At 45.9% G+C, this 23,453-nt stretch overlaps 1 protein-coding gene across 1 annotated transcript in view; it reads right to left on the bottom strand.

Annotated features, from left to right (window-relative positions):
- The window catches only part of ccdc180 (coiled-coil domain containing 180), a gene marked incomplete at its 5' end in the record, with an annotated part of 48,888 nt that extends 25,435 nt beyond the window's left edge, over positions 1-23,453 (bottom strand). The window contains 16 exons of the mRNA XM_085787963.1: positions 307-487; positions 954-1,123; positions 2,089-2,261; positions 4,790-4,957; positions 5,717-5,843; positions 7,355-7,470; positions 8,316-8,489; positions 10,521-10,640; positions 12,560-12,648; positions 13,399-13,478; positions 14,613-14,872; positions 17,494-17,589; positions 17,701-17,811; positions 20,051-20,170; positions 22,681-22,790; positions 23,348-23,453. Coding sequence (XP_085644089.1) covers positions 307-487; positions 954-1,123; positions 2,089-2,261; positions 4,790-4,957; positions 5,717-5,843; positions 7,355-7,470; positions 8,316-8,489; positions 10,521-10,640; positions 12,560-12,648; positions 13,399-13,478; positions 14,613-14,872; positions 17,494-17,589; positions 17,701-17,811; positions 20,051-20,170; positions 22,681-22,790; positions 23,348-23,453 — 2,201 coding nt within the window. The remainder of the gene's footprint in view (positions 1-306; positions 488-953; positions 1,124-2,088; positions 2,262-4,789; positions 4,958-5,716; positions 5,844-7,354; positions 7,471-8,315; positions 8,490-10,520; positions 10,641-12,559; positions 12,649-13,398; positions 13,479-14,612; positions 14,873-17,493; positions 17,590-17,700; positions 17,812-20,050; positions 20,171-22,680; positions 22,791-23,347) is intronic.

Below are 23,453 nucleotides of genomic sequence, written 5' to 3'. Positions count from 1 at the left end.
CAGGTGGGGTGTGTCTACTTGTTCTAGGTCACTAACATTAACTTTGTATTTTCAATATGTTTCACAATAAAATGTGAATTTAAAACATTATAGTTTCTGCAAGTATTTATTTGTAATACAGTGAAAAGTAGAGGAAATGTGAAAATTTCCTTTGCAAGTCGATTTCGGTGTGCGCCCCTAAACTTTCTGCTTGCGCTCCTAAAATTTTAAGTTAGGGGTTCACTGTGCTCCTAGTGAAAACAGTTAGTCTGGAGCCCTGCACGTGTAGATATTTTAGTACGAGTTGACATCCCTAGTGGTTCCTACCTCTGGCTGCTGAGCGAGGAGCGGACCTGCTCCTCCATGAGGGACAGAGCGGAGCTGAACTCCTGGTTCCTGCAGCTGATGGAGGCGATGAGGTCGCTGAGCTGCTTCCTGCAGCACGACAACACCTGCTGCACCTGCTCACAGTGCTGCTGCACGGCCTGCAGGTGGCGCTGCAGCTCCGCTACACACACACACACACACACAGACAGTAAGATCACCATCACCATCATCGTCCCTGTTCAACCAGGTTCAATTCCCTGTGGACGTGGGGGGGTGGGGAGCTCTCCTCTCTAGGGATGGTTCAGCTTTTATCTGCTTCTTCTTCTCTAAGTATCGTTTCAGGGCTTTTAGTTGCTGTAATGGACAGTTCAGTCAGGCAGCAAAGGGCCGTGTGAAACGGGATTCGATCGGGGGCCGGCTGCAGTGAGGACTGTACTCAACCCACTGAGCCACACGGCGCCTCAGACCGGTGCCGGATAATAAAACAACTGAGACCAACAGTCTGTCATCATCATGAAACCATGTTATAGACACGCTGAGCTCTGATTGGACCAGAGCGTGTGACAGGTTAGTGGATGAAGAGAAGGTGTGTGTGTGTGTGTGTGTGTGTGTGTGTGTGTGTGTGTGTGTGTGTGTGTGTGTGTTACCCAGGCGTGGCTGACAGATGTGTGTGTGGATGTAGTCTGTGTTCAGCTGCTGCAGGTGAACTTCCTGCTCCAGAGAAACCGCCTTCTTCCTGTCCGTCACCGTGGCGACCGCAGAGCTGAGCACGGCGTGGAAATGTTGCTGCAGGTGATCCAGGACCAGGGTCCGAGTCCTGAACACACACACGCACCATGGTTACCACGGTTACCAGGGCACCTGGACGCTCCAGGGTGAAACTGCCTTCAGCCGTGGACTTCCAGGCTGCAGCCTGGGAGGCAGCACTCTGGGCTGCACCAGCGCCGCCTCAACCGAGCGGCAACGTAAACAAACCGCTGCTTAGCAACACTGCAAACTGCTGCTTAGCAACTCTGCAAACTGCTGTAGCTAGATATTTAAGCTGTTTGATTCCACAAATACAAACAAGAGCTAGATTTTCAGAGTATTTTTGTAAATAAACTGGTTAGTTGAGCTTGTTAAAGTGCTAACGTAGCTTAGCTAACTTTGTTGTTGATACAAAAGGCATCAGCATGAAAGGCTGATAGCAGAGATTCCTTGCAGGCCATAATGCTATGATCATTTATCATTATCCAGTCATCTGCCTTCAAGGCTGATTGTAGAAACTAGTGCCTTGCAGGCTGATTATTAGGTTAATGCAGATTTCATATTGTGTAATTGTCATTATTCACATAGAAAATTATACAATATAACCTAATAATCAGCCTGCAAGGCACTAGTTTCTACAATCAGCCTTGAAGGCAGATGACTGGATAATGATAAATGATCGTAACATTATGGCCTGCAAGGAATCTCTGCTATCAGCCTTTCATGCTGATGCCTTTTGTATCAACAACAAAGTTAGCTAAGCTACGTTAGCACTTTAACAAGCTCAACTAACCAGTTTATTTACAAAAATACTCTGTGTAGGCTCGGTTAGCTATAATTTGTCGTGAAAATCTAGCAATCAAACAGTTTAAATATCTAGCTAAAGCAGTTTGCAGTGTGTGTGTGTGTGTGTGTGTGTGTGTGTGTGTGTGTGAGTACCTGGTGAGTGTGTGTGTGTGTGTGTGTGAGTACCTGGTGAGTGTGTGTGTCTGTGTGTGTGTGTGTGTGTGTGTCTGTGTGTGTGTGTGTGTGTACCTGGTGAGTGTGTGTGTGAGCAGCTCCGTGGGGAACAGGCTCAGCGGTGTGATTGGCTCCAGCAGGTCGGGGGCGGGGCTTCTGAAGGCGGGGCCGCTGTAGGCCACGCCCCCCGACGTCTCAAAGCTGACGGAGTCGGTGATGTCATAGAGCTCCAGCAGAGAGGACGCCGCCTACACACACACACACACACACACACACACACACACACACACACACACACACACTGAGTCATCTGGACCAATCAGACACCTCCATGAGCATTATACTGTTTCCATGGAGACAACCAATCAGAATAAAACGTGTAAGTTGGTTCTGGTTCCTGTTCAGGTGTATCCTTGTCCTGAGCCTCGTCTGTTCGCCTCAGTCTGATTAAATGAATCTGATTCGATCTGTATTAAACGCTAAATAAACAGATCTACGTTCAGTCTGGTCACATGACCTCAGCTGAAGACCATAATATAGTTCCCTTGTTCCCATGGCGACCTTCTGCTCAGCTGCAGCAGTAAAACATGAAGCGATTATTAGTATGACTGGGTCAGAGTTGTTGTTGTTAACAGTTAAACAGTTAAACAGTTAATCATGTTCATCTCTAACAGAAACATCCTGATGAGTAAAACTGAGCCACTTCTGTGTTTGTAGTTTTGTTTCCAGCTCAGGAGGAAGTAGCTACGACTTCTTCCTCCGTGGTGGTTTTAGAGGAATCAGAGACTCTGCTCATGTCAACATGAAGCTGTTCTGAATAAAGTCAATAAAGTGCATGTTAGATACATGATCACTAGAGGTGTAACAGTAGCCTACACAAGTCACGGTTCGGTACAACAGACACTAATTGAATGTAAAACTAAAAACCATCTTCTGTTATATAAGTTTTTTAAAAAAAAGAAAAGAAAACAAGTGTTATAACACCATTCATTAATTCTAGAGCAGTGCTTCTCAAAGTGTGGGGCGGGCCCCACTGGTGGGGAACGGAGACATGACAGGTGGGGCGCGACAAATGGGAGGGAATTTTCTATTTCATGCCTCTCTTACTGTAAATGCTATTGACGACAAAGAAGCAACTCAGCGTCTGGTTTATTTTGTGCGCGAGCGATCGCGTCAATCTTTGCAGGAAGTCACACATGAAACAACAAGAGAATCCGGCCAATTTTCAAAATAAAGCACTTTTCAAAATAAAATACAGCGATTGACAAATGCGATCATATTTGTGTGCGTTTTATATATTTTTCAGTCTCTCAACAGAGAACGAGAGAGATGAAAACACATACATTGAGCATGACTTGAGGCAGTGTCAAGCCTGCAACACCATTTTGAGAGGATGTGCAGTGCAAAACAGGCACATTGCAGGGAAAGTTCACTTGTTTATGTTTTTGTTTTTTGCACAGATTGCAAATTAAACGCTGTTTACAGTAATTATTTGACTACTGTAGCCTACTTTTACTTTTAGTTTTTGATTCAAGTTATGATGGCACAACTGCACTTTTATTTTCTCTTTTTGAACTTTGTGTTATTTGATGTTTTTGATTTTGACTCATTATGAAATATGGCTGATATGCTTGGTGCTAGTAAGGTCAATAAATTTGAAGTTATTTTTCAAGATTTTTGTTAGGGCGACGGGGGCAAGTGGGGCTTGAAAATCCCCACTTGTTCAAAGTGGGGAATGACGAAAAAAGTTTGAGAACCACTGTTCTAGAGGAAAAAAACTTGCACTTGAACTGGAAACTATTATTAAAAAAAAAACAAGAAACATCAATGTTGGTTTACACAGTTGATTTAGACTAGATGCCAGTTGCTATGGTGATGTTTCTGGTCTGTGTTCATGTCAAGAGGCTTAAAAGCAGCGGGAGAAGTTGTTGCACACAAGTTGTCTTTTCCTTCACCAGTGATTGACGTGTGGAGGGAGGTTGGGGGGGTTGAACATGTGTTAACGTGTTTGATGCGTTTCTAGTGACACAGCGCACATCCGTGAAATAGTGTGTTTCATTGAGAAGCCACACGGTGACATAATGAAGCAGCAGCTCCTCTAACTTCACTCTCATCACTTCTCTTCTTCCTCTGTTATGACAGTTGCTTTTTTTTCTCTTTTTTTTTAATATTCACTCAGACGTATTCACCGTGTGACTGTGTGCACCGAACGGGACGAATACATTATACCGTTACACACCTAATGATCATGATGACCTTAAGACCCACCTATTCTCACCTATTCACCTATTCTCCCTGGCTTTTAACACCCAGTAGGCAGTTGACTTCATTTATTTTATTTTAATGATTTTATTTATTTGTTTTTATTTGTTGATTTTAATTCTGTTTTATCGTATTTTATTTTATCTTATTGTGTCCATTGTTTTTATTGTGCTTCTGTTGTGTTACCTATTATATTTTATCTTGCTGTGCAGCACTTTGGAAACCTTTGTGTTTGTTTAAATCGTGCTATATTAATCAAATTGGATTGGATCAAATTGTTGGATTATTGAGCCGTAGAAATAGTGGATTCTAGTGTTTAATCTGATGAAGACGTTTTATGGGGATGTGAACAGAACTAGTGAAGTTTAAACCAGGAGAAGCAGCTTCTCCATCAACCAAACATCTGGATCAGAGAGACTCCTCCACACACTCGGCTTCTCTTCCTGTTTGATTCTGATGGTTGTATCCATGGAAACGTGTCAGTGTGTGTGGTGTCATGTGATCAGAGCTTCACCTCCGTCAGCGCGTCCTCAGGGCCGGGGGCGGCGGGGGCGGGGACGGCCTCCTTCTGACGGCTGGTTGGATGATTCTCTGTGGGTTTCCCTGGTTTCTGTGTGTCAGCCTCCACGCTGGTCTCCATGGTAACGACAGACAGGTGCAGCTCCTCCAGCTGCTCTGGGGTCTGAGGAGGGACAGGTAGGATCAATACCACAGCTGTTGCTAGGTGATGAAGTGTACAGACAGGTAAGTGATTTTTTTATTTTTTATTGTCTTATTCAGGGTTCCTACAGCTTAAGTCAAGTTAAATTTAAGACTTTTTAAGACTTTTTTAAAGCCACTTGAAATGAAATTTAAGACCGACTTCATAATAAACACAAATGCAGAAAAAAGAAAAAAAACACCACATCTATTACATAGGTTTAGGGTTAGGGACAATTTTACCCACTTCCAAGGTAAAGTGACTGCTACATGAACATTGGATTGTGTCTCTTTCCAGCTGTCCTTCCAAAATAAATGCAGAAAAAGTCTGAAAAAAAAAAAACACTGACTCTGGAGCTGGAGGCGGCCGCCACTAACTTCTCTATGTCAGAATGTTACCAATTATTTTGAGATTTGAGACTAATTACAACCATAAAATACCACTTACCATGTGTTAACATTTTTAAGACTTTTGAAAAATAGATTTAAGACATTTTAATGCCAATTAAGGCCTTGTTTTTAGATGAATGAATTCAATGCCTTTTAAGACTTTTTAAGGATCCGTAAGAACCCTGTTATTGTTGTTGATTGTGTGTCTTTTTTATCTTCATTGATGTTTTTAACCACATGGAGGTTTGCATTTGAATTCCGTTTATACCTTGGTATGAATGACAATAAAGGAATTCAATTCAATTCAATTCAATTCAATTGATGGATCAGTGGATGTGGTTTCCATGGTTACCAGTGTGTAGTCGTGGTCGAGCCGGTAGAAGGAGCTGAGGCTGCGGCTGTAGGAGACGAGCTCGTCCAATGAGACGGAGGGAAGACGCTCCAGCACCTCGCCCTGCTGAAGGACACACTGAGAGAGGCTGCACACACACACACACACGCACACACACACACACACACACACACACACACACACACACACACACACACACACACACCCGTCAGTCCCTGTTGTGACGGTCACCAGCACTGCCCTACTAAGCCAGACCGCAGTAACTACGCGAACAGCGAAACTGAGAAAAATGGCTTTAACGTTTTTTGATTTGCCTTCCAAATGTGTTGTAGGTAGATTAGTGAAAATACACAGATTTGACAGGTTTTCATGAAGTAATATTTATGCAATTAAATATATGACCACAGATTTTACATTTGACCCCTAAAAAGCCGATACTGCGCTCTGGTGCCAGGTTTCATTAAACAGATAGACAGGTGATGCTGAGGCAAAGTGCAGTAACTACAATGTTGTTCTTTCCTTCCAGCTTTCATTACTTAATTACTAACTTTGGCCGCCTCAAAAAGGATTAATAATTTGACAGTAGGGCTGAACGATTTTAGGAAAAGATCTAATTGCGATTTTTCTGGCAGATTTTTCGATTTCGATTTGTTTCACGATTTTCTTCAAATCATGTTTCAGTGCAATATACATAATGTACAGTAACATTAACAGATATTACATCATCCCATTCAAAATAAATGCCATTACTCTAATGCAAGAATGAAAACTAAAGTTAAGCATTGATTAGAAAATTATTTATTAAGAAACATGCACAAGTTAAAGACACTACTCTTTCATTTGTGGCTCAGCAGCACACAAATATTTCCTTTTATAGCATTAAACAAAAAAATTCAAACAAAGCAAAAATAGTGAACACAGAGACACTTAAAGGCTGGTACAAGTCAGGGTGAGGTGCATAACAAATAAAATCTCCAAAGTGCTAAAACAATGCTACTTGCTTCCCTGACCGAGGTCGGCGTCTGCCCCGGCTGCAGCCATTTCTGAAATTAACGAGCAGGTGGTGCAGGTTTCACTGATTGGTTAGCCTGACCTGTCCACGAGCAGCATGCCGCTTCTGATTGGTGAGCTTGGCAGGATGGCACGGAGACGGCATGCATGTGTGAAATAGTCGAAAACAGATCCTAGGTCAGTCAGGAGCACTAAAAAAAATCGCAGCTTTGACGATCACGTGATCGCGCTGTTTGAAATCGCGATTTCGATCAGAAAACGATAAATCGTTCAGCCCTATTTGACAGTACAACCTTTAGTGAGCTAACATTTAATGTCCAGTGTTTAGCTTAAGTTTTATGTGCTTGTGCTAACCTGCCGGAGCTAATGTTAGCTAGCTACCGTAACTGGCTAGCAGTGTGTAATAGAGCTCAGTAACTGTAGTTACTGCGGTTTGGCTCAGTTTTGAGTGTAATTTTGTAGTTACTGCAGTTTTTCATACCTCAAATCTCTAAAACTGAGCAACATTGACCGCTGAAGATTTTACACCAAATAAAACATTTATTGACAAGTTCAATTTTACAAAAAACTCAATTTGGAATTTTCACGTAGTTACTGCGGTCTGGCTTAGCAGGGCAGCAGCCTCACCTGTGCGTGAGGTCGTGCAGGTAGAGGACGGTCCGGTCCAGACTGGTCGTCATGGTGACGTCACTGCTCTCCTGGCGCAGCGCGGCCAGCAGGTCGTCCAGACGCACCTTCTTCCTCTGACCAGCAGCAGCAAAGCATCATGGGAGAAGTTCACTTTACTTTGTTGTCTTTATTGTAAGTAATTGACCTCTGGCTAAGCCCCGCCCCCTCCACTCACTCTATGGCTAAGCCCCGCCCCCTCCACTCACTGGGACAAACAGTCAACATTCGGTGACAGTTGCTATGGCAGCTGTCACTAGGAGACATTTCACAGGAGGCAACTGATGATTTTTGGAGACAGAAAGATTAAATATCATGTTGAAGTCACCAAAACTTCACTTAGCTTTACTGCTATGGCTGTCGATAGCGACGGGCTAATTCCTGTTAGCCTGTCTATGGAGTTTTACATTATATGTTAGCATTAAGCTAGCGGGCTTTATGCTTAGTTGTGATACTGGCTAACATCTAAACATCTCTGACAATATGTTGCCTCAAATACGTTGTTGACTTCACTTAGAACAGATGTAGACATCCTTGTTAAGTTTATCCAGGTTTAGTTGGTGTTGTGGTCTACTGCATAACTTTATCCAGAGCAGACACTTCTCTCGGTTGAGATGTGGTTTAGGAAAAGGTAAATAAATCCCCCCCGTGGCCTCTCAGGATACCTAGTGTCAGAGTTACATGTACCCCATGAACACCGTTTGACCATTTTAAACTTAAAATGTCAAGAAAAAACATATAAAAACGGATGAAAACTGACTAACTGCATTTCAATGGACGTGGAAGCAGAGAATGTCCCAGTGTATGGGCTAGCTATGAGCACTGTGATTGGCTCATGGTGTTTGGGGGCGTGGCTTAGCCAGAGGTCGATTACAGTGAGATTCGGTCATTAGCATAACATTAATAAAGATAAAAGACTCACCTGGACGTGTCTGTCCTGTGAGCGTCGCAGCGCGTCCAGCTGCTGCTGCAGCTCCGCTGCTCCGCTCTGCAGCCGGCTGCTGTGGGTCTCCCATAGCAACGCCACCGCTCGCATCACTACAAACACACACCTGCTGAGGCCGCGGGCGTGGCCACACACCTGCTCACAGCACACCTGAGAGACAGACAGGTAGGTGAGAGACAGACAGGTAGAGACAGACAGGTAGAGAGACAGACAGGTAGACAGACAGACAGGTAGAGACAGACAGGTGAGAGACAGACAGGTAGGTGAGAGACAGACAGACAGGTGAGAGACAGACAGGTAGAGACAGACAGGTAGAGACAGACAGGTAGGTGAGAGACAGACAGACAGGTGACAGACAGACAGGTGAGAGACAGACAGACAGGTGAGAGACAGACAGGTAGAGACAGACAGGTAGAGACAGACAGGTAGGTGAGAGACAGACAGACAGGTGACAGACAGGTAGGTGAGAGACAGACAGACAGGTGAGAGACAGACAGGTAGAGACAGACAGGTAGGTGAGAGACAGACAGACAGGTGAGAGACAGACAGGTAGAGACAGACAGGTAGGTGAGAGACAGACAGACAGGTGACAGACAGACAGGTGAGAGACAGACAGGTAGAGACAGACAGACAGACAGACAGGTGAGAGACAGACAGGTAGACAGACAGGTGAGAGACAGACAGGTAGAGACAGACAGGTAGGTGAGAGACAGACAGACAGGTGAGAGACAGACAGGTAGAGACAGACAGGTAGGTGAGAGACAGACAGACAGGTGACAGACAGACAGGTGAGAGACAGACAGGTAGAGACAGACAGACAGACAGACAGGTGAGAGACAGACAGGTAGACAGACAGGTGAGAGACAGACAGGTAGAGACAGACAGGTAGGTGAGAGACAGACAGACAGGTGACAGACAGACAGGTGAGAGACAGACAGGTAGAGACAGACAGACAGACAGACAGGTGGAGACAGACAGACAGACAGACAGGTGAGAGACAGACAGACAGGTGACAGACAGACAGGTGAGAGACAGACAGGTAGAGACAGACAGACAGACAGACAGGTGAGAGACAGACAGGTAGACAGACAGACAGGTGGAGACAGACAGACAGACAGACAGACAGGTGAGAGACAGACAGGTAGAGACAGACAGACAGACAGACAGGTGAGAGACAGACAGGTAGACAGACAGACAGGTAGAGAGACAGACAGGTGAGAGACAGACAGACAGACAGACAGACAGACAGGTAGAGAGACAGACAGGTAGGTGGAGAGACAGACAGGTAGAGAGACAGACAGACAGACAGACAGGTGAGAGACAGACAGGTAGAGAGACAGACAGGTGAGAGACAGACAGGTAGAGAGACAGACAGGTGAGAGACAGACAGGTAGAGAGACAGACAGGTGGAGAGACAGACAGGTAGAGACAGACAGGTGAGAGACAGACAGACAGACAGACAGACAGACAGACAGACAGACAGGTAGAGAGACAGACAGACAGACAGACAGGTGAGAGACAGACAGACAGACAGACAGACAGGTAGAGAGACAGACAGGTAGGTGGAGAGACAGACAGGTGAGAGACAGACAGACAGGTAGAGAGACAGACAGGTAGGTGGAGAGACAGACAGACAGACAGACAGACAGACAGACAGACAGACAGACAGACAGACAGACAGACAGACAGGTGAGAGACAGACAGGTAGAGACAGACAGACAGACAGACAGACAGACAGACAGACAGACAGACAGACAGACAGACAGACAGACAGACAGACAGACAGACAGACAGACAGACAGACAGGTGAGAGACAGACAGGTGAGAGACAGACAGGTAGAGACAGACAGACAGACAGACAGACAGACAGACAGACAGGTGAGAGACAGACAGACAGACAGACAGACAGACAGACAGACAGACAGACAGACAGACAGACAGACAGACAGACAGACAGACAGACAGACAGACAGACAGGTGAGAGACAGACAGGTGAGAGACAGACAGGTAGAGACAGACAGACAGACAGACAGACAGACAGACAGACAGACAGGTGAGAGACAGACAGACAGACAGACAGACAGACAGACAGACAGACAGACAGACAGACAGACAGACAGACAGACAGACAGACAGACAGACAGACAGACAGACAGACAGACAGACAGACAGGTAACTGACGTCCAGAGCAGTCAGCTGTTCTTCTTCCTGGTTCTGGCGTTGTCCAATCAGAGTGAGGAGCTGAGAGCTGATGATGTCGTTGACCTCGTCCTCTGGCAGCTGCAGAGCGGAGAGCGCCTCCTGAGAGACAGACAGGTAGAGACAGACAGGTAGAGACAGACAGACAGGTAGAGACAGACAGGTGAGAGACAGACAGGTAGAGAGACAGACAGACAGGTAGAGACAGACAGACAGGTAGAGACAGACAGACAGACAGAGAGACAGACAGACAGACAGACAGACAGGTAGAGAGACAGACAGGTGAGAGACAGACAGACAGGTGAGAGACAGACAGACAGACAGACAGACAGACAGACAGACAGGTAGAGAGACAGACAGGTGAGAGACAGACAGACAGGTAGAGACAGACAGACAGGTGAGAGACAGACAGACAGGTAGAGACAGACAGACAGGTAGAGACAGACAGACAGGTAGAGACAGACAGGTGAGAGACAGACAGGTAGAGACAGACAGGTAGAGACAGACAGACAGGTAGAGACAGACAGACAGGTAGAGACAGACAGGTGAGAGACAGACAGGTAGAGACAGACAGGTAGAGACAGACAGACAGGTAGAGACAGACAGACAGACAGACAGACAGACAGACAGACAGACAGACAGACAGGTGAGAGACAGACAGACAGACAGACAGACAGACAGACAGACAGACAGACAGACAGGTGAGAGACAGACAGACAGACAGACAGACAGACAGACAGAGAGACAGACAGGTGAGAGACAGACAGACAGGTAGAGACAGACAGACAGGTGAGAGACAGACAGACAGGTAGAGACAGACAGACAGGTAGAGACAGACAGACAGACAGACAGACAGACAGACAGACAGACAGACAGGTAGAGAGACAGACAGGTGAGAGACAGACAGACAGGTAGAGACAGACAGACAGGTGAGAGACAGACAGACAGGTAGAGACAGACAGACAGTCAGACAGACAGACAGACAGACAGACAGGTGAGAGACAGACAGACAGACAGACAGACAGACAGGTAGAGAGACAGACAGGTGAGAGACAGACAGACAGGTAGAGACAGACAGACAGGTGAGAGACAGACAGACAGGTAGAGACAGACAGACAGGTAGAGACAGACAGACAGGTAGAGACAGACAGGTGAGAGACAGACAGACAGGTAGAGACAGACAGACAGGTAGAGACAGACAGGTGAGAGACAGACAGGTAGAGACAGACAGGTAGAGACAGACAGACAGGTAGAGACAGACAGACAGACAGACAGACAGACAGACAGACAGACAGACAGACAGACAGGTGAGAGACAGACAGACAGACAGACAGACAGACAGACAGACAGACAGACAGGTGAGAGACAGACAGACAGACAGACAGACAGACAGACAGAGAGACAGACAGGTGAGAGACAGACAGACAGGTAGAGACAGACAGACAGGTGAGAGACAGACAGACAGGTAGAGACAGACAGACAGGTAGAGACAGACAGGTGAGAGACAGACAGGTAGAGACAGACAGGTAGAGACAGACAGACAGGTAGAGACAGACAGGTAGAGACAGACACGTGAGAGACAGACAGGTAGAGACAGACAGGTAGAGACAGACAGACAGGTAGAGACAGACACGTGAGAGACAGACAGGTGAGAGACAGACAGGTAGAGACAGACAGGTAGAGACAGACAGGTAGAGACAGACAGGTAGAGACAGACAGGTAGAGACAGACAGACAGGTAGAGACAGACACGTGAGAGACAGACAGGTAGAGACAGACAGGTAGAGACAGACAGACAGGTAGAGACAGACACGTGAGAGACAGACAGGTGAGAGACAGACAGGTAGAGACAGACAGGTAGAGACAGACAGGTAGAGACAGACAGGTAGAGACAGACAGGTAGAGACAGACAGGTAGAGACAGACAGGTAGAGACAGACAGCGCCTCCTGCAGGACAACGAGTCATCAGCCGTCAGCCAATCAGCATCACAGACACACACCTGTAGCTGACAGCAGTCTCACCTTGCAGCGCTGCACCTCGGCCAGTCGCTGTTTCCACGTCTCTTTGTAGCGGCAACGCAGCTGCTGGAGGAGCTCAGCATGGAGGCTGTCTGCACACACACACACACACACACACACACACACACACACACACACACACACACACACACACACACACACACACAGAGAGACACACACACACACACACACACACACACACACACACACACACACACACACACACACACACACACACACACAGAGAGACACACACACACACACACACACACACACACACACACACACACACACACAGAGGTTGAAGTCCTTTTCTCACTTGTTTTATGGATGTCCCTATTCTACTAATCTTTGGACTCAAATGTCTTTATTGATTTGGGAATCTCACTATTACTGAAACTACGATCTTATTCTTAAATGTTGAATGTAGAAATAAGGAAGTTAATAATAACGTAATAAAGTTTCTGTGTCTGTTGGGTAAATTCCACATACACAAAGCCAGATTTCTCCAGGCGATGCCAAATGAAACTTTAGTTTATGTGGAACATGTAAAATATGTAAAAACAAGAAAGCTTTGAAGACATCCAGTCTTATGGAAATTATTATGGTCCACATTACTAGATAAAACCTATACTGGGTTTTTTTTTGCATATATTTATTTTCTGGCTCTTTATTGTTCATAATTATTCTTACGCATTCGGTTACATTGTATTTTTATTTCATTTATTTATTTTTGTAAAGCTCTGCTATATGTATTACGCACTCTCTGTACTTGTTTGTATAATGTTTCAAATGTGATAAATAAAGTTTGTTGAAAAAAAAAGAAGAAAGAAAAAAGGTACCGATCTGCTGATTGACGGCCGTCAGCTGGTCGAACCAATCACAGACCAGAGCGGTGGAGCAGGTGGGCGGGGCCAGAGAGCTGAAACACATCATCACTGGATCAATGAGATCCATCAGACCCACGGAGTCGACCAATCAGAGGACAGAGTCTCCCCCGACCAATCAGAGGACAGAGTCTCAGCCGACCAATCAGAGGACAGAGTCTCCCCCGACCAATCAGAGGACAGATGCTGCATTCAAAATAACTCGGAAGTCGGAAAAAAACGAGCTCCGAGTTGTAAAAAATGAATTGAACGGCGTCGAACTCTGAAATTACAGGTCAGAAACTCAGGCATCATATCAGAGCTCCGACTTTCCGACTTGACGTCACAACAACATCAAAACATGGCGTCATGCCCTCGTCTGAAACGGTTAGAATTTAAAAAAATTAAGTTAATTGTTGAGGTTTTAATGCATTTTTTTGTGTATTATTGCAGTAGCCTATGTGGAATATGTTTATATTAAGCTGTGATTGTTGTATGGTGTGAAGTTGTGTTCCTCGTATGTGACGGAAATAACGTTTAAAGGGATAGTATCATTTTTTTAAAGTGTGGTTGTATGATCTACAAATAGCCCCTAAGTACTTTAAAGGCAGTAGAAGACTCTCTGCACTCCTCCCGTTAGCAACGCCAGCCCATAATAGCCCTGCCCAGAGATTTACAACATACAGTGTTGTGAACAGACCCAAAGAAACGGCCTATTTTCACGGCCTAAAAGAGGTTTTACCTGAAAAAAAGTACACAGTTCCATTGTTCACTATAATATAATTTTTTCCAGCCCTTCAAAGTGCAGGAAAAACTCAGTTTTTATTTGGACCTAACCAACTCACGTATCCCTCCGCCCAGGGTTAGCGCCTGCCGATCAGCAGTTGGTTAGGTCCAAATAAAAACTGTGTTTTTCCTGCACTTTGAAGGGCTGGAAAAAATTATATTATAGTGAACAATGGAACTGTGTATTTTTTTTCAGGTAAAACCTCTTTTAGGCCGTGAAAATAGGCCATTTCTTTGGGTCCATTCACAACACTGTATGTTGTAAATCTCTGGGCAGGGCTACTCCGACCTCCGAGTTGTTATGAACGCAGCAAGAGTCTCAGCCGACCAATCAGAGGACAGAGTCTCGGCCGACCAATCAGAGGACAGAGTCTCGGCCGACCAACCAGAGGACAGAGTCTCACCAGATGCTGTAGACGAGGTCACGGCGCCGCTCCGTCAGGTCGTCCAGCCGCTGGTCTGGGAGCAGCTGCTGCGTCTCCGCTCCGCTGCAGCTGCTCCTGAAGCTGCCGACCACCTGGCCGACTCTGCTCCTCCTCCAGCGGGACACGCTCTCCTCCCAGAGGAGACGCAGCAGCGCCTCCTGCTGCAGCCGCTCCTCCTGCAGCAGCAGCAGCAGCCGCGCCGCGCTGCGACGGTTAGCCAGCAGAGACTGGTTCAACACCTGAGGAGCAGGAAGAGAGGGTTAGCTGGTCATCAGGTAGGACTATTTAGAAGAAAAACAAGACAAAACAGTGAATGGTCCTGGTTGTGGGTCAGTGGTTGTGGGTCAGTGGTTGTGGGTCAGTACTGTAATTTCCGGACTAGTAGTAGTAGTAGTAAACCTTTATTTTACCAGGCAAGAATTGCTAAGAATACATTCTTATTAAGGCAGTGGCCTGGTAGGAGGTGAAGACCTCCTAAGGGGATGGGAGAGGGGGAGTAGAACATTAAAATATAGACAATAAAAGCACATACAACAACAGTGACACAAAAGAAGAAAGACTAAAGACAATAAGCCAACATACCGTAATACAATGACATACCACAAAATGACAGTTAGTTTGACGTACAGTGACATACAACCAGTTATGTAAGGACAGAGACATTAAAAGTAAAAACAGTGATACTAGACAACCATAAATGAGACAGTAACAAAACAACAACAGTAACAGACGGTGTTAGTGAGGTTAGTGAGGTGACAGGATCAGAGAGAGCTTTGGCTGGGACAGCTGCAGGTAAACTTTATGGATTTAGTTATGACTTGTTTGAGGGAGTTGACAGAAGTAAGAGTTTGTAACTGTAGGGATTTTTGGAGTTGATTCCAGCTGTCGGCGGCAGCAACCTGGAAGGAGGAGCGGCCCAGGGAAGAGTGCGCCCTTGGGGCATTTAACTATAACTATTAACGACTATAAGCCGCTACTTTTTTCACATGGTTTGAACCCTCCGGCCGGTATCCGCGGGTCATTCCGACATACCGCCACTCCGACGTTGACGTCTAGTTGTCGTAATGGCGGCACTTCCATTGATTGAAAACGTCCCGCCACTTCGACAATTTCTGTTTCCATTGTCGGAATGGCGGTACTTTCCTTTTTTGGAAACGTTCTGCCATTCCGACATGAGGTCATTACAGTAATGTAGCCTATATGTAGGCTAATAACTAGCCTATTATCACATCAACCGCCTCCGCCCATCTCTGTCAAGTGCGGCCTAGATATGTACAAAATCTATTTTCTTTTAAAATTTAGCCAGTGCAGCTTATATTCAGGTGTGCTTAAAGCAGCAGTCAGCGATCCGGTGGTGTTGTCTAACTTCCTGTCAGCAGATGGAGTTAGCAGCCCCCGCCCTCGTCATGGATCTATTGGTCCTCGTCCCTACGTCACCACATTCAGGCGCATCCCTTGGCTGCACACACAGAGAGGACTGCCCCTTTATGCCGTTCTCTCTCCTCATTGGATAAAGGTTGTAGGATACAAGGAAAGTTTTCTCCTGGGCTCAGAGCAGAGCAGAGTGACTGACAGACCCGTGTTTCAGACCAAACACTCTATAGAAGTGATTGCTGTCGGAAGATACAACTATTTAAGACTTATATTAAAGGACAATTCCAGGCGAATTCAACTCGGGGGTGTATTTTCATATCATTTTAGGTCTAAAAGAATGAATCTGAAGATTTTCAGTTTAATGTCTCCTGTTTTGTGGTAGTTGTGTCTGTCCCCGCATCGCCACGGCAGCAATGAATGGGAGTGGATGTAAGTTCTGCTGCTTAGGCTGTTTCCATCCCTCAAAGCCACAGACAGCGTCAGATGGAGACTCAAACATGCACCGAGAAGTTTATTTACTTCAAGCAAGCCGACATGTTTGTAAAACTAGATCTAATTCAAAGTCTCCCGGAGTCTCGCGCGAGACCCAGTTGCCGTGCTGGTGTGTTCAGGTGCAGTGGGAAAAGCTACTGTTTGTGTCATAAACACAGGAATATCAACTCTTTACTTGCTTCAAGTAAAAAAAACTTCTCGGTGCTTGTTTGAGTGGCCACCTGACGCTGTCTGTGGAAAAAAATGTACACTTGAAGCAAGTAAAGAGTTGATATTCCTGTGTTTATGACACAAGCGGTAGCTCCGACTGCACCTGAATACACCGAGCACTGCAACTTCGGGCTCGCGCGAGACTCCGGGAGACTTTGAATTAGATCTAGTTTTACAAACATGTCGGCTTGCTTGAAGTAAATAAACTTCTGGGTGCATGTTTGAGTCTCCATCTGACGCTGTCTGTGGAAAAAAATTGCGGCTTTGAGGGATGTAAACAGCCTAAACAGCAGAACTTACATCCACTCCCATTCATTGCTGCCGTGGCGATGCGGGGACAGACGCAACTACCGCAAAACAGGAGACATTAAACTGAAAATCTTCAGATTCATTCTTTTAGACCTAAAATGATATGAAAATACACCCCTGAGTTGAATTCGCCTGGAATTGTCCTTTAACACAAATATATCACTTACTTCTGCTTTAATGGTGTTTGCAACCTTTTTAATGTGAGTATTGTGGGTCAGTAGTTTGTGGTTGTGTTACCGTGGCCTTGTTGTGGGTCAGTAGTTGTGTTACCGTGGCCTTGTTGTGGGTCAGTAGTTGTGTTACCGTGGCCTTGTTGTGGACCAGTAGTTGTGTTACCGTGGCCTTGTTGTGGACCAGTGGTTGTGTTACCGTGGCCTTGTTGTGGACCAGTGGTTGTGTTACCGTGGCCTTGTTGTGGGTCAGTAGTTGTGTTACCGTGGCCTTGTTGTGGGTCAGTAGTTTGTGGTTGTGTTACCGTGGCCTTGTTGTGGACCAGCGTGTGGACGTGTGGCGGCAGCAGGAAGCCGATGTTCTCCAGCAGGAGGCGATGTCTCTGCAGCACGGCTCTGATCTACAACAGAGAGGAGGACAGATGTTAGACCTGGTCCTGGTCCTGGTCCTGGTCCTGGTCCTGGTCCTGGTCCTGGTCCTGGTCCTGTCTCCATGGCGACGACCGACTCACCTGCTCTGTTCGCTGAGTCTCACATTCAGTCAGTTTGAGCTTCAGCTCCACGATTCTCGTCTTCTTCATCTTCACCTGCTGCTCCACCTGCTGCCAGAGGACACACACCTGCTGCTCTCACACACACACACACACACACACACACAGACACACACACACACACACACACACACACACACACACACACACACACACACACACACACACACACACACACTTATAGCCTAGCCTACCCCTATGTCAAATAAATGAAATCAACGAAGTGCATTTTCATATCTATTGTCAATTTTCAACACAGGAAACATTTAACATAGTGCACTTGTATAGTTTTTTTTTACCATGAATAAAAGTGGCCCCCAGGCAAATTAATTTAAGTCCTGTATTTCAATTAAAGAGAACAAGACAGAATAAATAAGGGGGTTTCCCTGTTTGTTTTTTTGGTGCTTTTTTTTTTCTTTCTTTTCTTGAGGCCAAGGTGTCAAAAGCATCTTGATAGCTGCACTGTCATTGCATTGTCCCCCTCCATTAAATATGGAGGGAGGCTGAAAATCACAGGATATGTCTGTTCTGTTCTGGTGATACAAGTCAGTAGTCCTGAAATAGGTGTTTCTCCTCTATAACACACATTCTACATCTCTGAAGCCACGTCTTCCTTCTCCTTCCAAGTGGGGCAGAGCTCCGCGTGAAAAAGTTTACAGACCGAGGGAGAACCGGGGGTCTGACACAACACGCAACAAGAGACCCATCTGAACGGCCCCCACGCACGCACGCACGCACACACACGCTTAAAGGGATAGTTCACCCTAGAATGATATTTCGCTCATTATCTACTCACCCTCATGTTGACTAAGGGCTGGAAGAATTTTCAGAGTCCACCGTCCCTTCTCTGAGTTACAGGGGGTCTCAGCGTAGCAGTGCATGTCCATATGACGGTTGTAAAGGGACACCAGAGCTCTTCGTAAAAAAACACACACAAAAAAACATCCAAATACCTCCATGATGCTCGTATGTAATGTCCGTCTTGTGCTGAAGCCCCAAATTGCGTAATTGTCCCGAAAAACCGTCAGTGCGGTTACTGCGAATCACGCGAGATTTGGACGGACCAGGAAGAGGAGCTTCGAGAAGCTTCCGCTACAAACAAGCTTAAAATATAGACTTATTTAATTTTTTTCGGGACAATTACGCAATTTGGGGCTTCAGCACAAGACGGACATTACATACGAGCATCATGGAGGTATTTGGATGTTTTTTTGTGTGTGTTTTTTTACGAAGAGCTCTGGTGTCCCTTTGCTACCGTTATATGGACATGCACTGCTACGCCGAGACCCCCTGTAACTCAGAGAAGGGACGGAGGACTCTGAAACTTCTTCCAGCCCTTAGTCAACATGAGGGTGAGTAGATAATGAGCGAAATATCATTCTAGGGTGAACTATCCCTTTAACCAAGGCGGCGGCGGCCACAATCCCCCCGGCGGCTCGCCTTTCTACCTCATAGATAAACGTATATAATGACTAGATACACACCGCCTTCTGCTTCTCAGCGTACGTCAACACGGCGGCCATCTTGGTCAGGGGTTTCTGACCATAGACATATAAACGTCTGAGCAGCAGTCAGACCAGTCAGACCCTGTAGAACATGTTTCAGTGTGTTTATGCATGTGGGTGTGTGTCTGAGTATGGAAGTCTATGTTTAATTCATAAAAAAAAACAATTATACATTTTTTTCACAAAAAATCGGTTGAATCATTAGTTGTGGTTGATAGACCTCTGTCTAAAATTAGCCAACGTGGCTAAACCGGCATGTTTACAGAAATGTTTATTAATGTGCATTGTCTCTGTATATTTAAACCAATAAATTCAAATTCAAATTCAAATTCAAGTCTCTGTTGACTAATGCAGGAAGTAGACACGGCTTCCCCCTGACCAAGATGGCCGCCGCGTTGACGCATCGCTCCAATGGACAGCAGCTTCTATGTGTATCCACAAGTTTCCGAACGTCATCTATGGTCAAAACCAGAAGCCGGTTTTGTATTTCCGGTGGAATTGCATGTTACGTTTCCATGGTTTTCAGTCGTTGTCATAGTTACGGTAAACACATGGATCTATTAACGCTGGCTTTTAACACAGATGATGTCAGTCTGTGTGGTATCCACTGTTAAAAGCTGCTGTGATGATCCATGCCTTTTACAGATTTACATTGAAAAAAATAAAAAATAAATCCATGCATTTACCACGACTACTGAAACCATGGAAACGTAAACATGAAATTCCACTGGAAGAACAAAACCGGCAAAACCAGCTTCCGTTTCTGACGTTGGGAAAAAGGTGGATACATCTCTCTATGGTCTCACCTGCAGACTGAGGTGGTCCAGATGTTCCATCCTGTCCCTCAGTGCGTCCAGGCTAAGCTCCGCCCCCTGGAGACAGGACAGCACCTGGCCACACACACCCCTCACCTGGGCCTCGCACACCTGAGGACACACACACACATACACACACACACACACACACACACACACACACACACACACACACACACACACACACACACACACACACACACACACACACACACACAGGGATGTTACTGCAGTGGGTGTGTTGTATCAGTAGCTATAGTTACATGCACAAAATTTCTTAATCAGATTAAAAATTTGAGGGATCGGAAAATCCGAATCCTACGGAAGCCGAGAACGGCCACGTCCATAATATTTTTTTTATTATCGTTTTCTCGTGATAACGACTTATTATTTCGTTATCTCGAGATAACAAAGTCCGTTTTCTCGTGATAACGAATTAATTTATTTCGTTATCTCGAGATAACAAAGACCGTTTTCTCGTGATAACGAAATAATCATAGAATGTGTCGTTGACATGGTTGCCTAGCAACATGTTTCCCCGGTGCAATCGCTTCTGTTTACGGGGTTAATATAATCAAAGACGGTTTACCGTATTTCCTCTAATAGTAGCCGGTATCTATTTAATAGCCGGGTCTGTTATAATGGCCGGGGGCGTGGTTTACACGAACAAATAAAGGCCGGCCCCAAATACAGGCCGGGTCAATGGGAAAAAAACAAACAAACAGAAAAAACCTGAATTTCAGTCACTGTGGATGCACTGGTCTCAGGCAGCCAAACACGGATGCAGTAACCCACAAGTGCCAGCAGATGGCAGTAGCTAGATCTGAAGTGCCACATGAACCCACGCTTCAAGGAAACAGTCACTGACAACTCGACCGAAGAGAGCTTTAGCAGCATGGCGTGTCACTACCCGATTTGCGACGCTACCCGATCTGTGACAAAACTGGTCTGCGCATGCGCAGACCGGCCGCCATCTTGGACAGCTGCCTACGGCAACTCCACTTGGACAAACTTCATTTGGGCACTGCCCGATTTGCGTACATGCTTAAAGTTCTGTGAAATTAAAATACGGTACTGTAAAAATGATTAAAAAATAAAATAAAATAAAATAAAATAAAAACCGCGGAGGTCCGTCATAAGACAGCCGCGGCAGACTCGTTTAAGAAATAATAGCCTCTCTCAAATATAAGCCGGTCTCCAATACAGGCCGGTTCCCCTGGGCAGCTAAAGTAAATAAAGGCCTCGGCCTCTATTAGAGGAAATACGGTATATAATACATCCATGGTAGCAGCTGGTTAGCCGCTGTATGTTCGTAGCAGGAGGCTACTAAAGCGAGTCTGTTGGAAACACTACACATCTACAGATCTAACGTAACAGAAGAGATGTTTTTCGTGGGGTAGTTGCCCAAAACCATGTGTAGAACTCAAATCAGTGAGCTGATTAATGTGATCACATCATCCTGATTTCAGCCTTCAAGAGCTGCCACTAACGTTAGTCTGCTCTGAGGAGCTGTCAACAATGAAGTACCGGGTAAGTTACACTTAACGTTAGTTTGTTTAACTGAGCTGGGTTTATTTAAGGGGCTACAGGTTAGCATAAACACATGAGAGTAGACTACGTTATGGCAGCTCCAGCTAAGGTAATGTTAGCTAGTTGCTGCTCAGATAAAGCTCATGAACACTGCTGTCTTGCCAAATTAACATTAGCCTACATGTCAGTGGTCGCAGGCAACAGGTGTCCGATGGTTGGAGATAAGGTTGTGATTTCTGACAGCAGCAGCCAGTAGCTAACGTTAGCTTAGCTGAAACAGGATAGATGGGATCACCGGCCGGTAGCCCCTTAAATAAACCCAGCACAGTGACGTTATACAAACTAACGTTAAGTGTAACTTACTGGTAAGTTATTGTTGACAGCTGGTGTGGACAACAATCACACCAGTGAGTAGGCTAGAGTAGACTAAAGTTAACTGCCCCATGCTCGAGCTGAACAGTAGCCTCCTGTTGCTAGGCAACCATGTCAACGACACATTCTATGATTATTTCGTTATCACGAGAAAACGGTCTTTGTTATCTCGAGATAACGAAATAAATTAATTCGTTATCACGAGAAAACGGACTTTGTTATCTCGAGATAACGAAATAATAAGTCGTTATCACGAGAAAACGGTAATAAAAAAATTTTATACGGACCTGGCCGTTCTCGGCTTCCGTAGAATCCACTGTTTACATGGGCGCAAAATCAAACAATCCGATCATGACGTGCGTACACATGCACCGAGCTTTATTCAGAATAACAGCATTTTGACACGCGCAGAGCTGTCTAATGTCCCTAAAACAACAGCACAAGAAGAGTTGTACTTCCTGTACTACTGTAATAAACGCGGAAGTGGTTCAGTTTATCCCGTTCAGTAGGACTCAAAACCTGCACCAGATTTCAAGAGCTGTTGCTGTAGTCCTATATCGTTATGAAGCAGACTCAGCAACGTGTAGCTACTACTGTTCCTGCCATTGATAAATCACACTGGACCCAAGGAAAGTGCGGCAGTGAACACGCCATATATGGTCAATGCAAAACAGCACGTGCATATTAATTAGCCATGTGCTCTGGAAATTAGTTGTTACCTGAGCCAGCGAGGTCAGCTCTGTGTCCAGTCGTCTCAGTTCGTCCTCGTGTGTGTGACGCTTCTTCTCCGTCAGTCGCTGGATGATGTCAGAGCTGGGACGATCCACCACTGACAGAGACAGAGAGGGCTGTGATTGGTCGACTGACAGAGAGGGAGGGCTGTGATTGGTCGACTGACAGAGAGGGAGGGCTGTGATTGGTCGACTGACAGAGAGAGGGAGGGCTGTGATTGGTCGACTGACAGAGAGAGAGGGCTGTGATTGGTCGACTGACAGAGACAGAGAGGGCTGTGATTGGTCGACTGACAGAGAGGGAGGGCTGTGATTGGTCGACTGACAGAGAGGGAGGGCTGTGATTGGTCGACTGACAGACAGACAGAGAGAGGGAGGGCTGTGATTGGTCGACTGACAGACAGACAGAGAGAGGGAGGGCTGTGATTGGTCGACTGACAGAGAGACAGAGAGAGAGGGCTGTGATTGGTCGACTGACAGACAGACAGAGAGAGAGAGGGCTGTGATTGGTCGACTGACAGAGAGGGAGAGAGGGCTGTGATTGGTCGACTGACAGACACAGACACAGAGAGAGAGAGAGGGCTGTGATTGGTCGACTGACAGAGAGAGAGAGGGAGAGGGAGGGCTGTGATTGGTCGTGCTGTTTGATACGAACCCACTGTGTCAGGAAGTCTGATGACATCATCAACCTCCTCCTCTTCATCATCATCATCGTCATCACCACCACCACCAGCCTCCTGCCGGCCCCTGTTGGACGACAC

This window comes from Trachurus japonicus, chromosome 9 (genome assembly GCF_045865225.1).
Source record: "Trachurus japonicus isolate A0001 chromosome 9, Traja_1.0".
NCBI lineage: Eukaryota > Metazoa > Chordata > Actinopteri > Carangiformes > Carangidae > Trachurus > Trachurus japonicus.
Note: the sequence above shows the minus strand (reverse complement) of the source record. Positions and strands in the feature narration are given on the sequence as shown.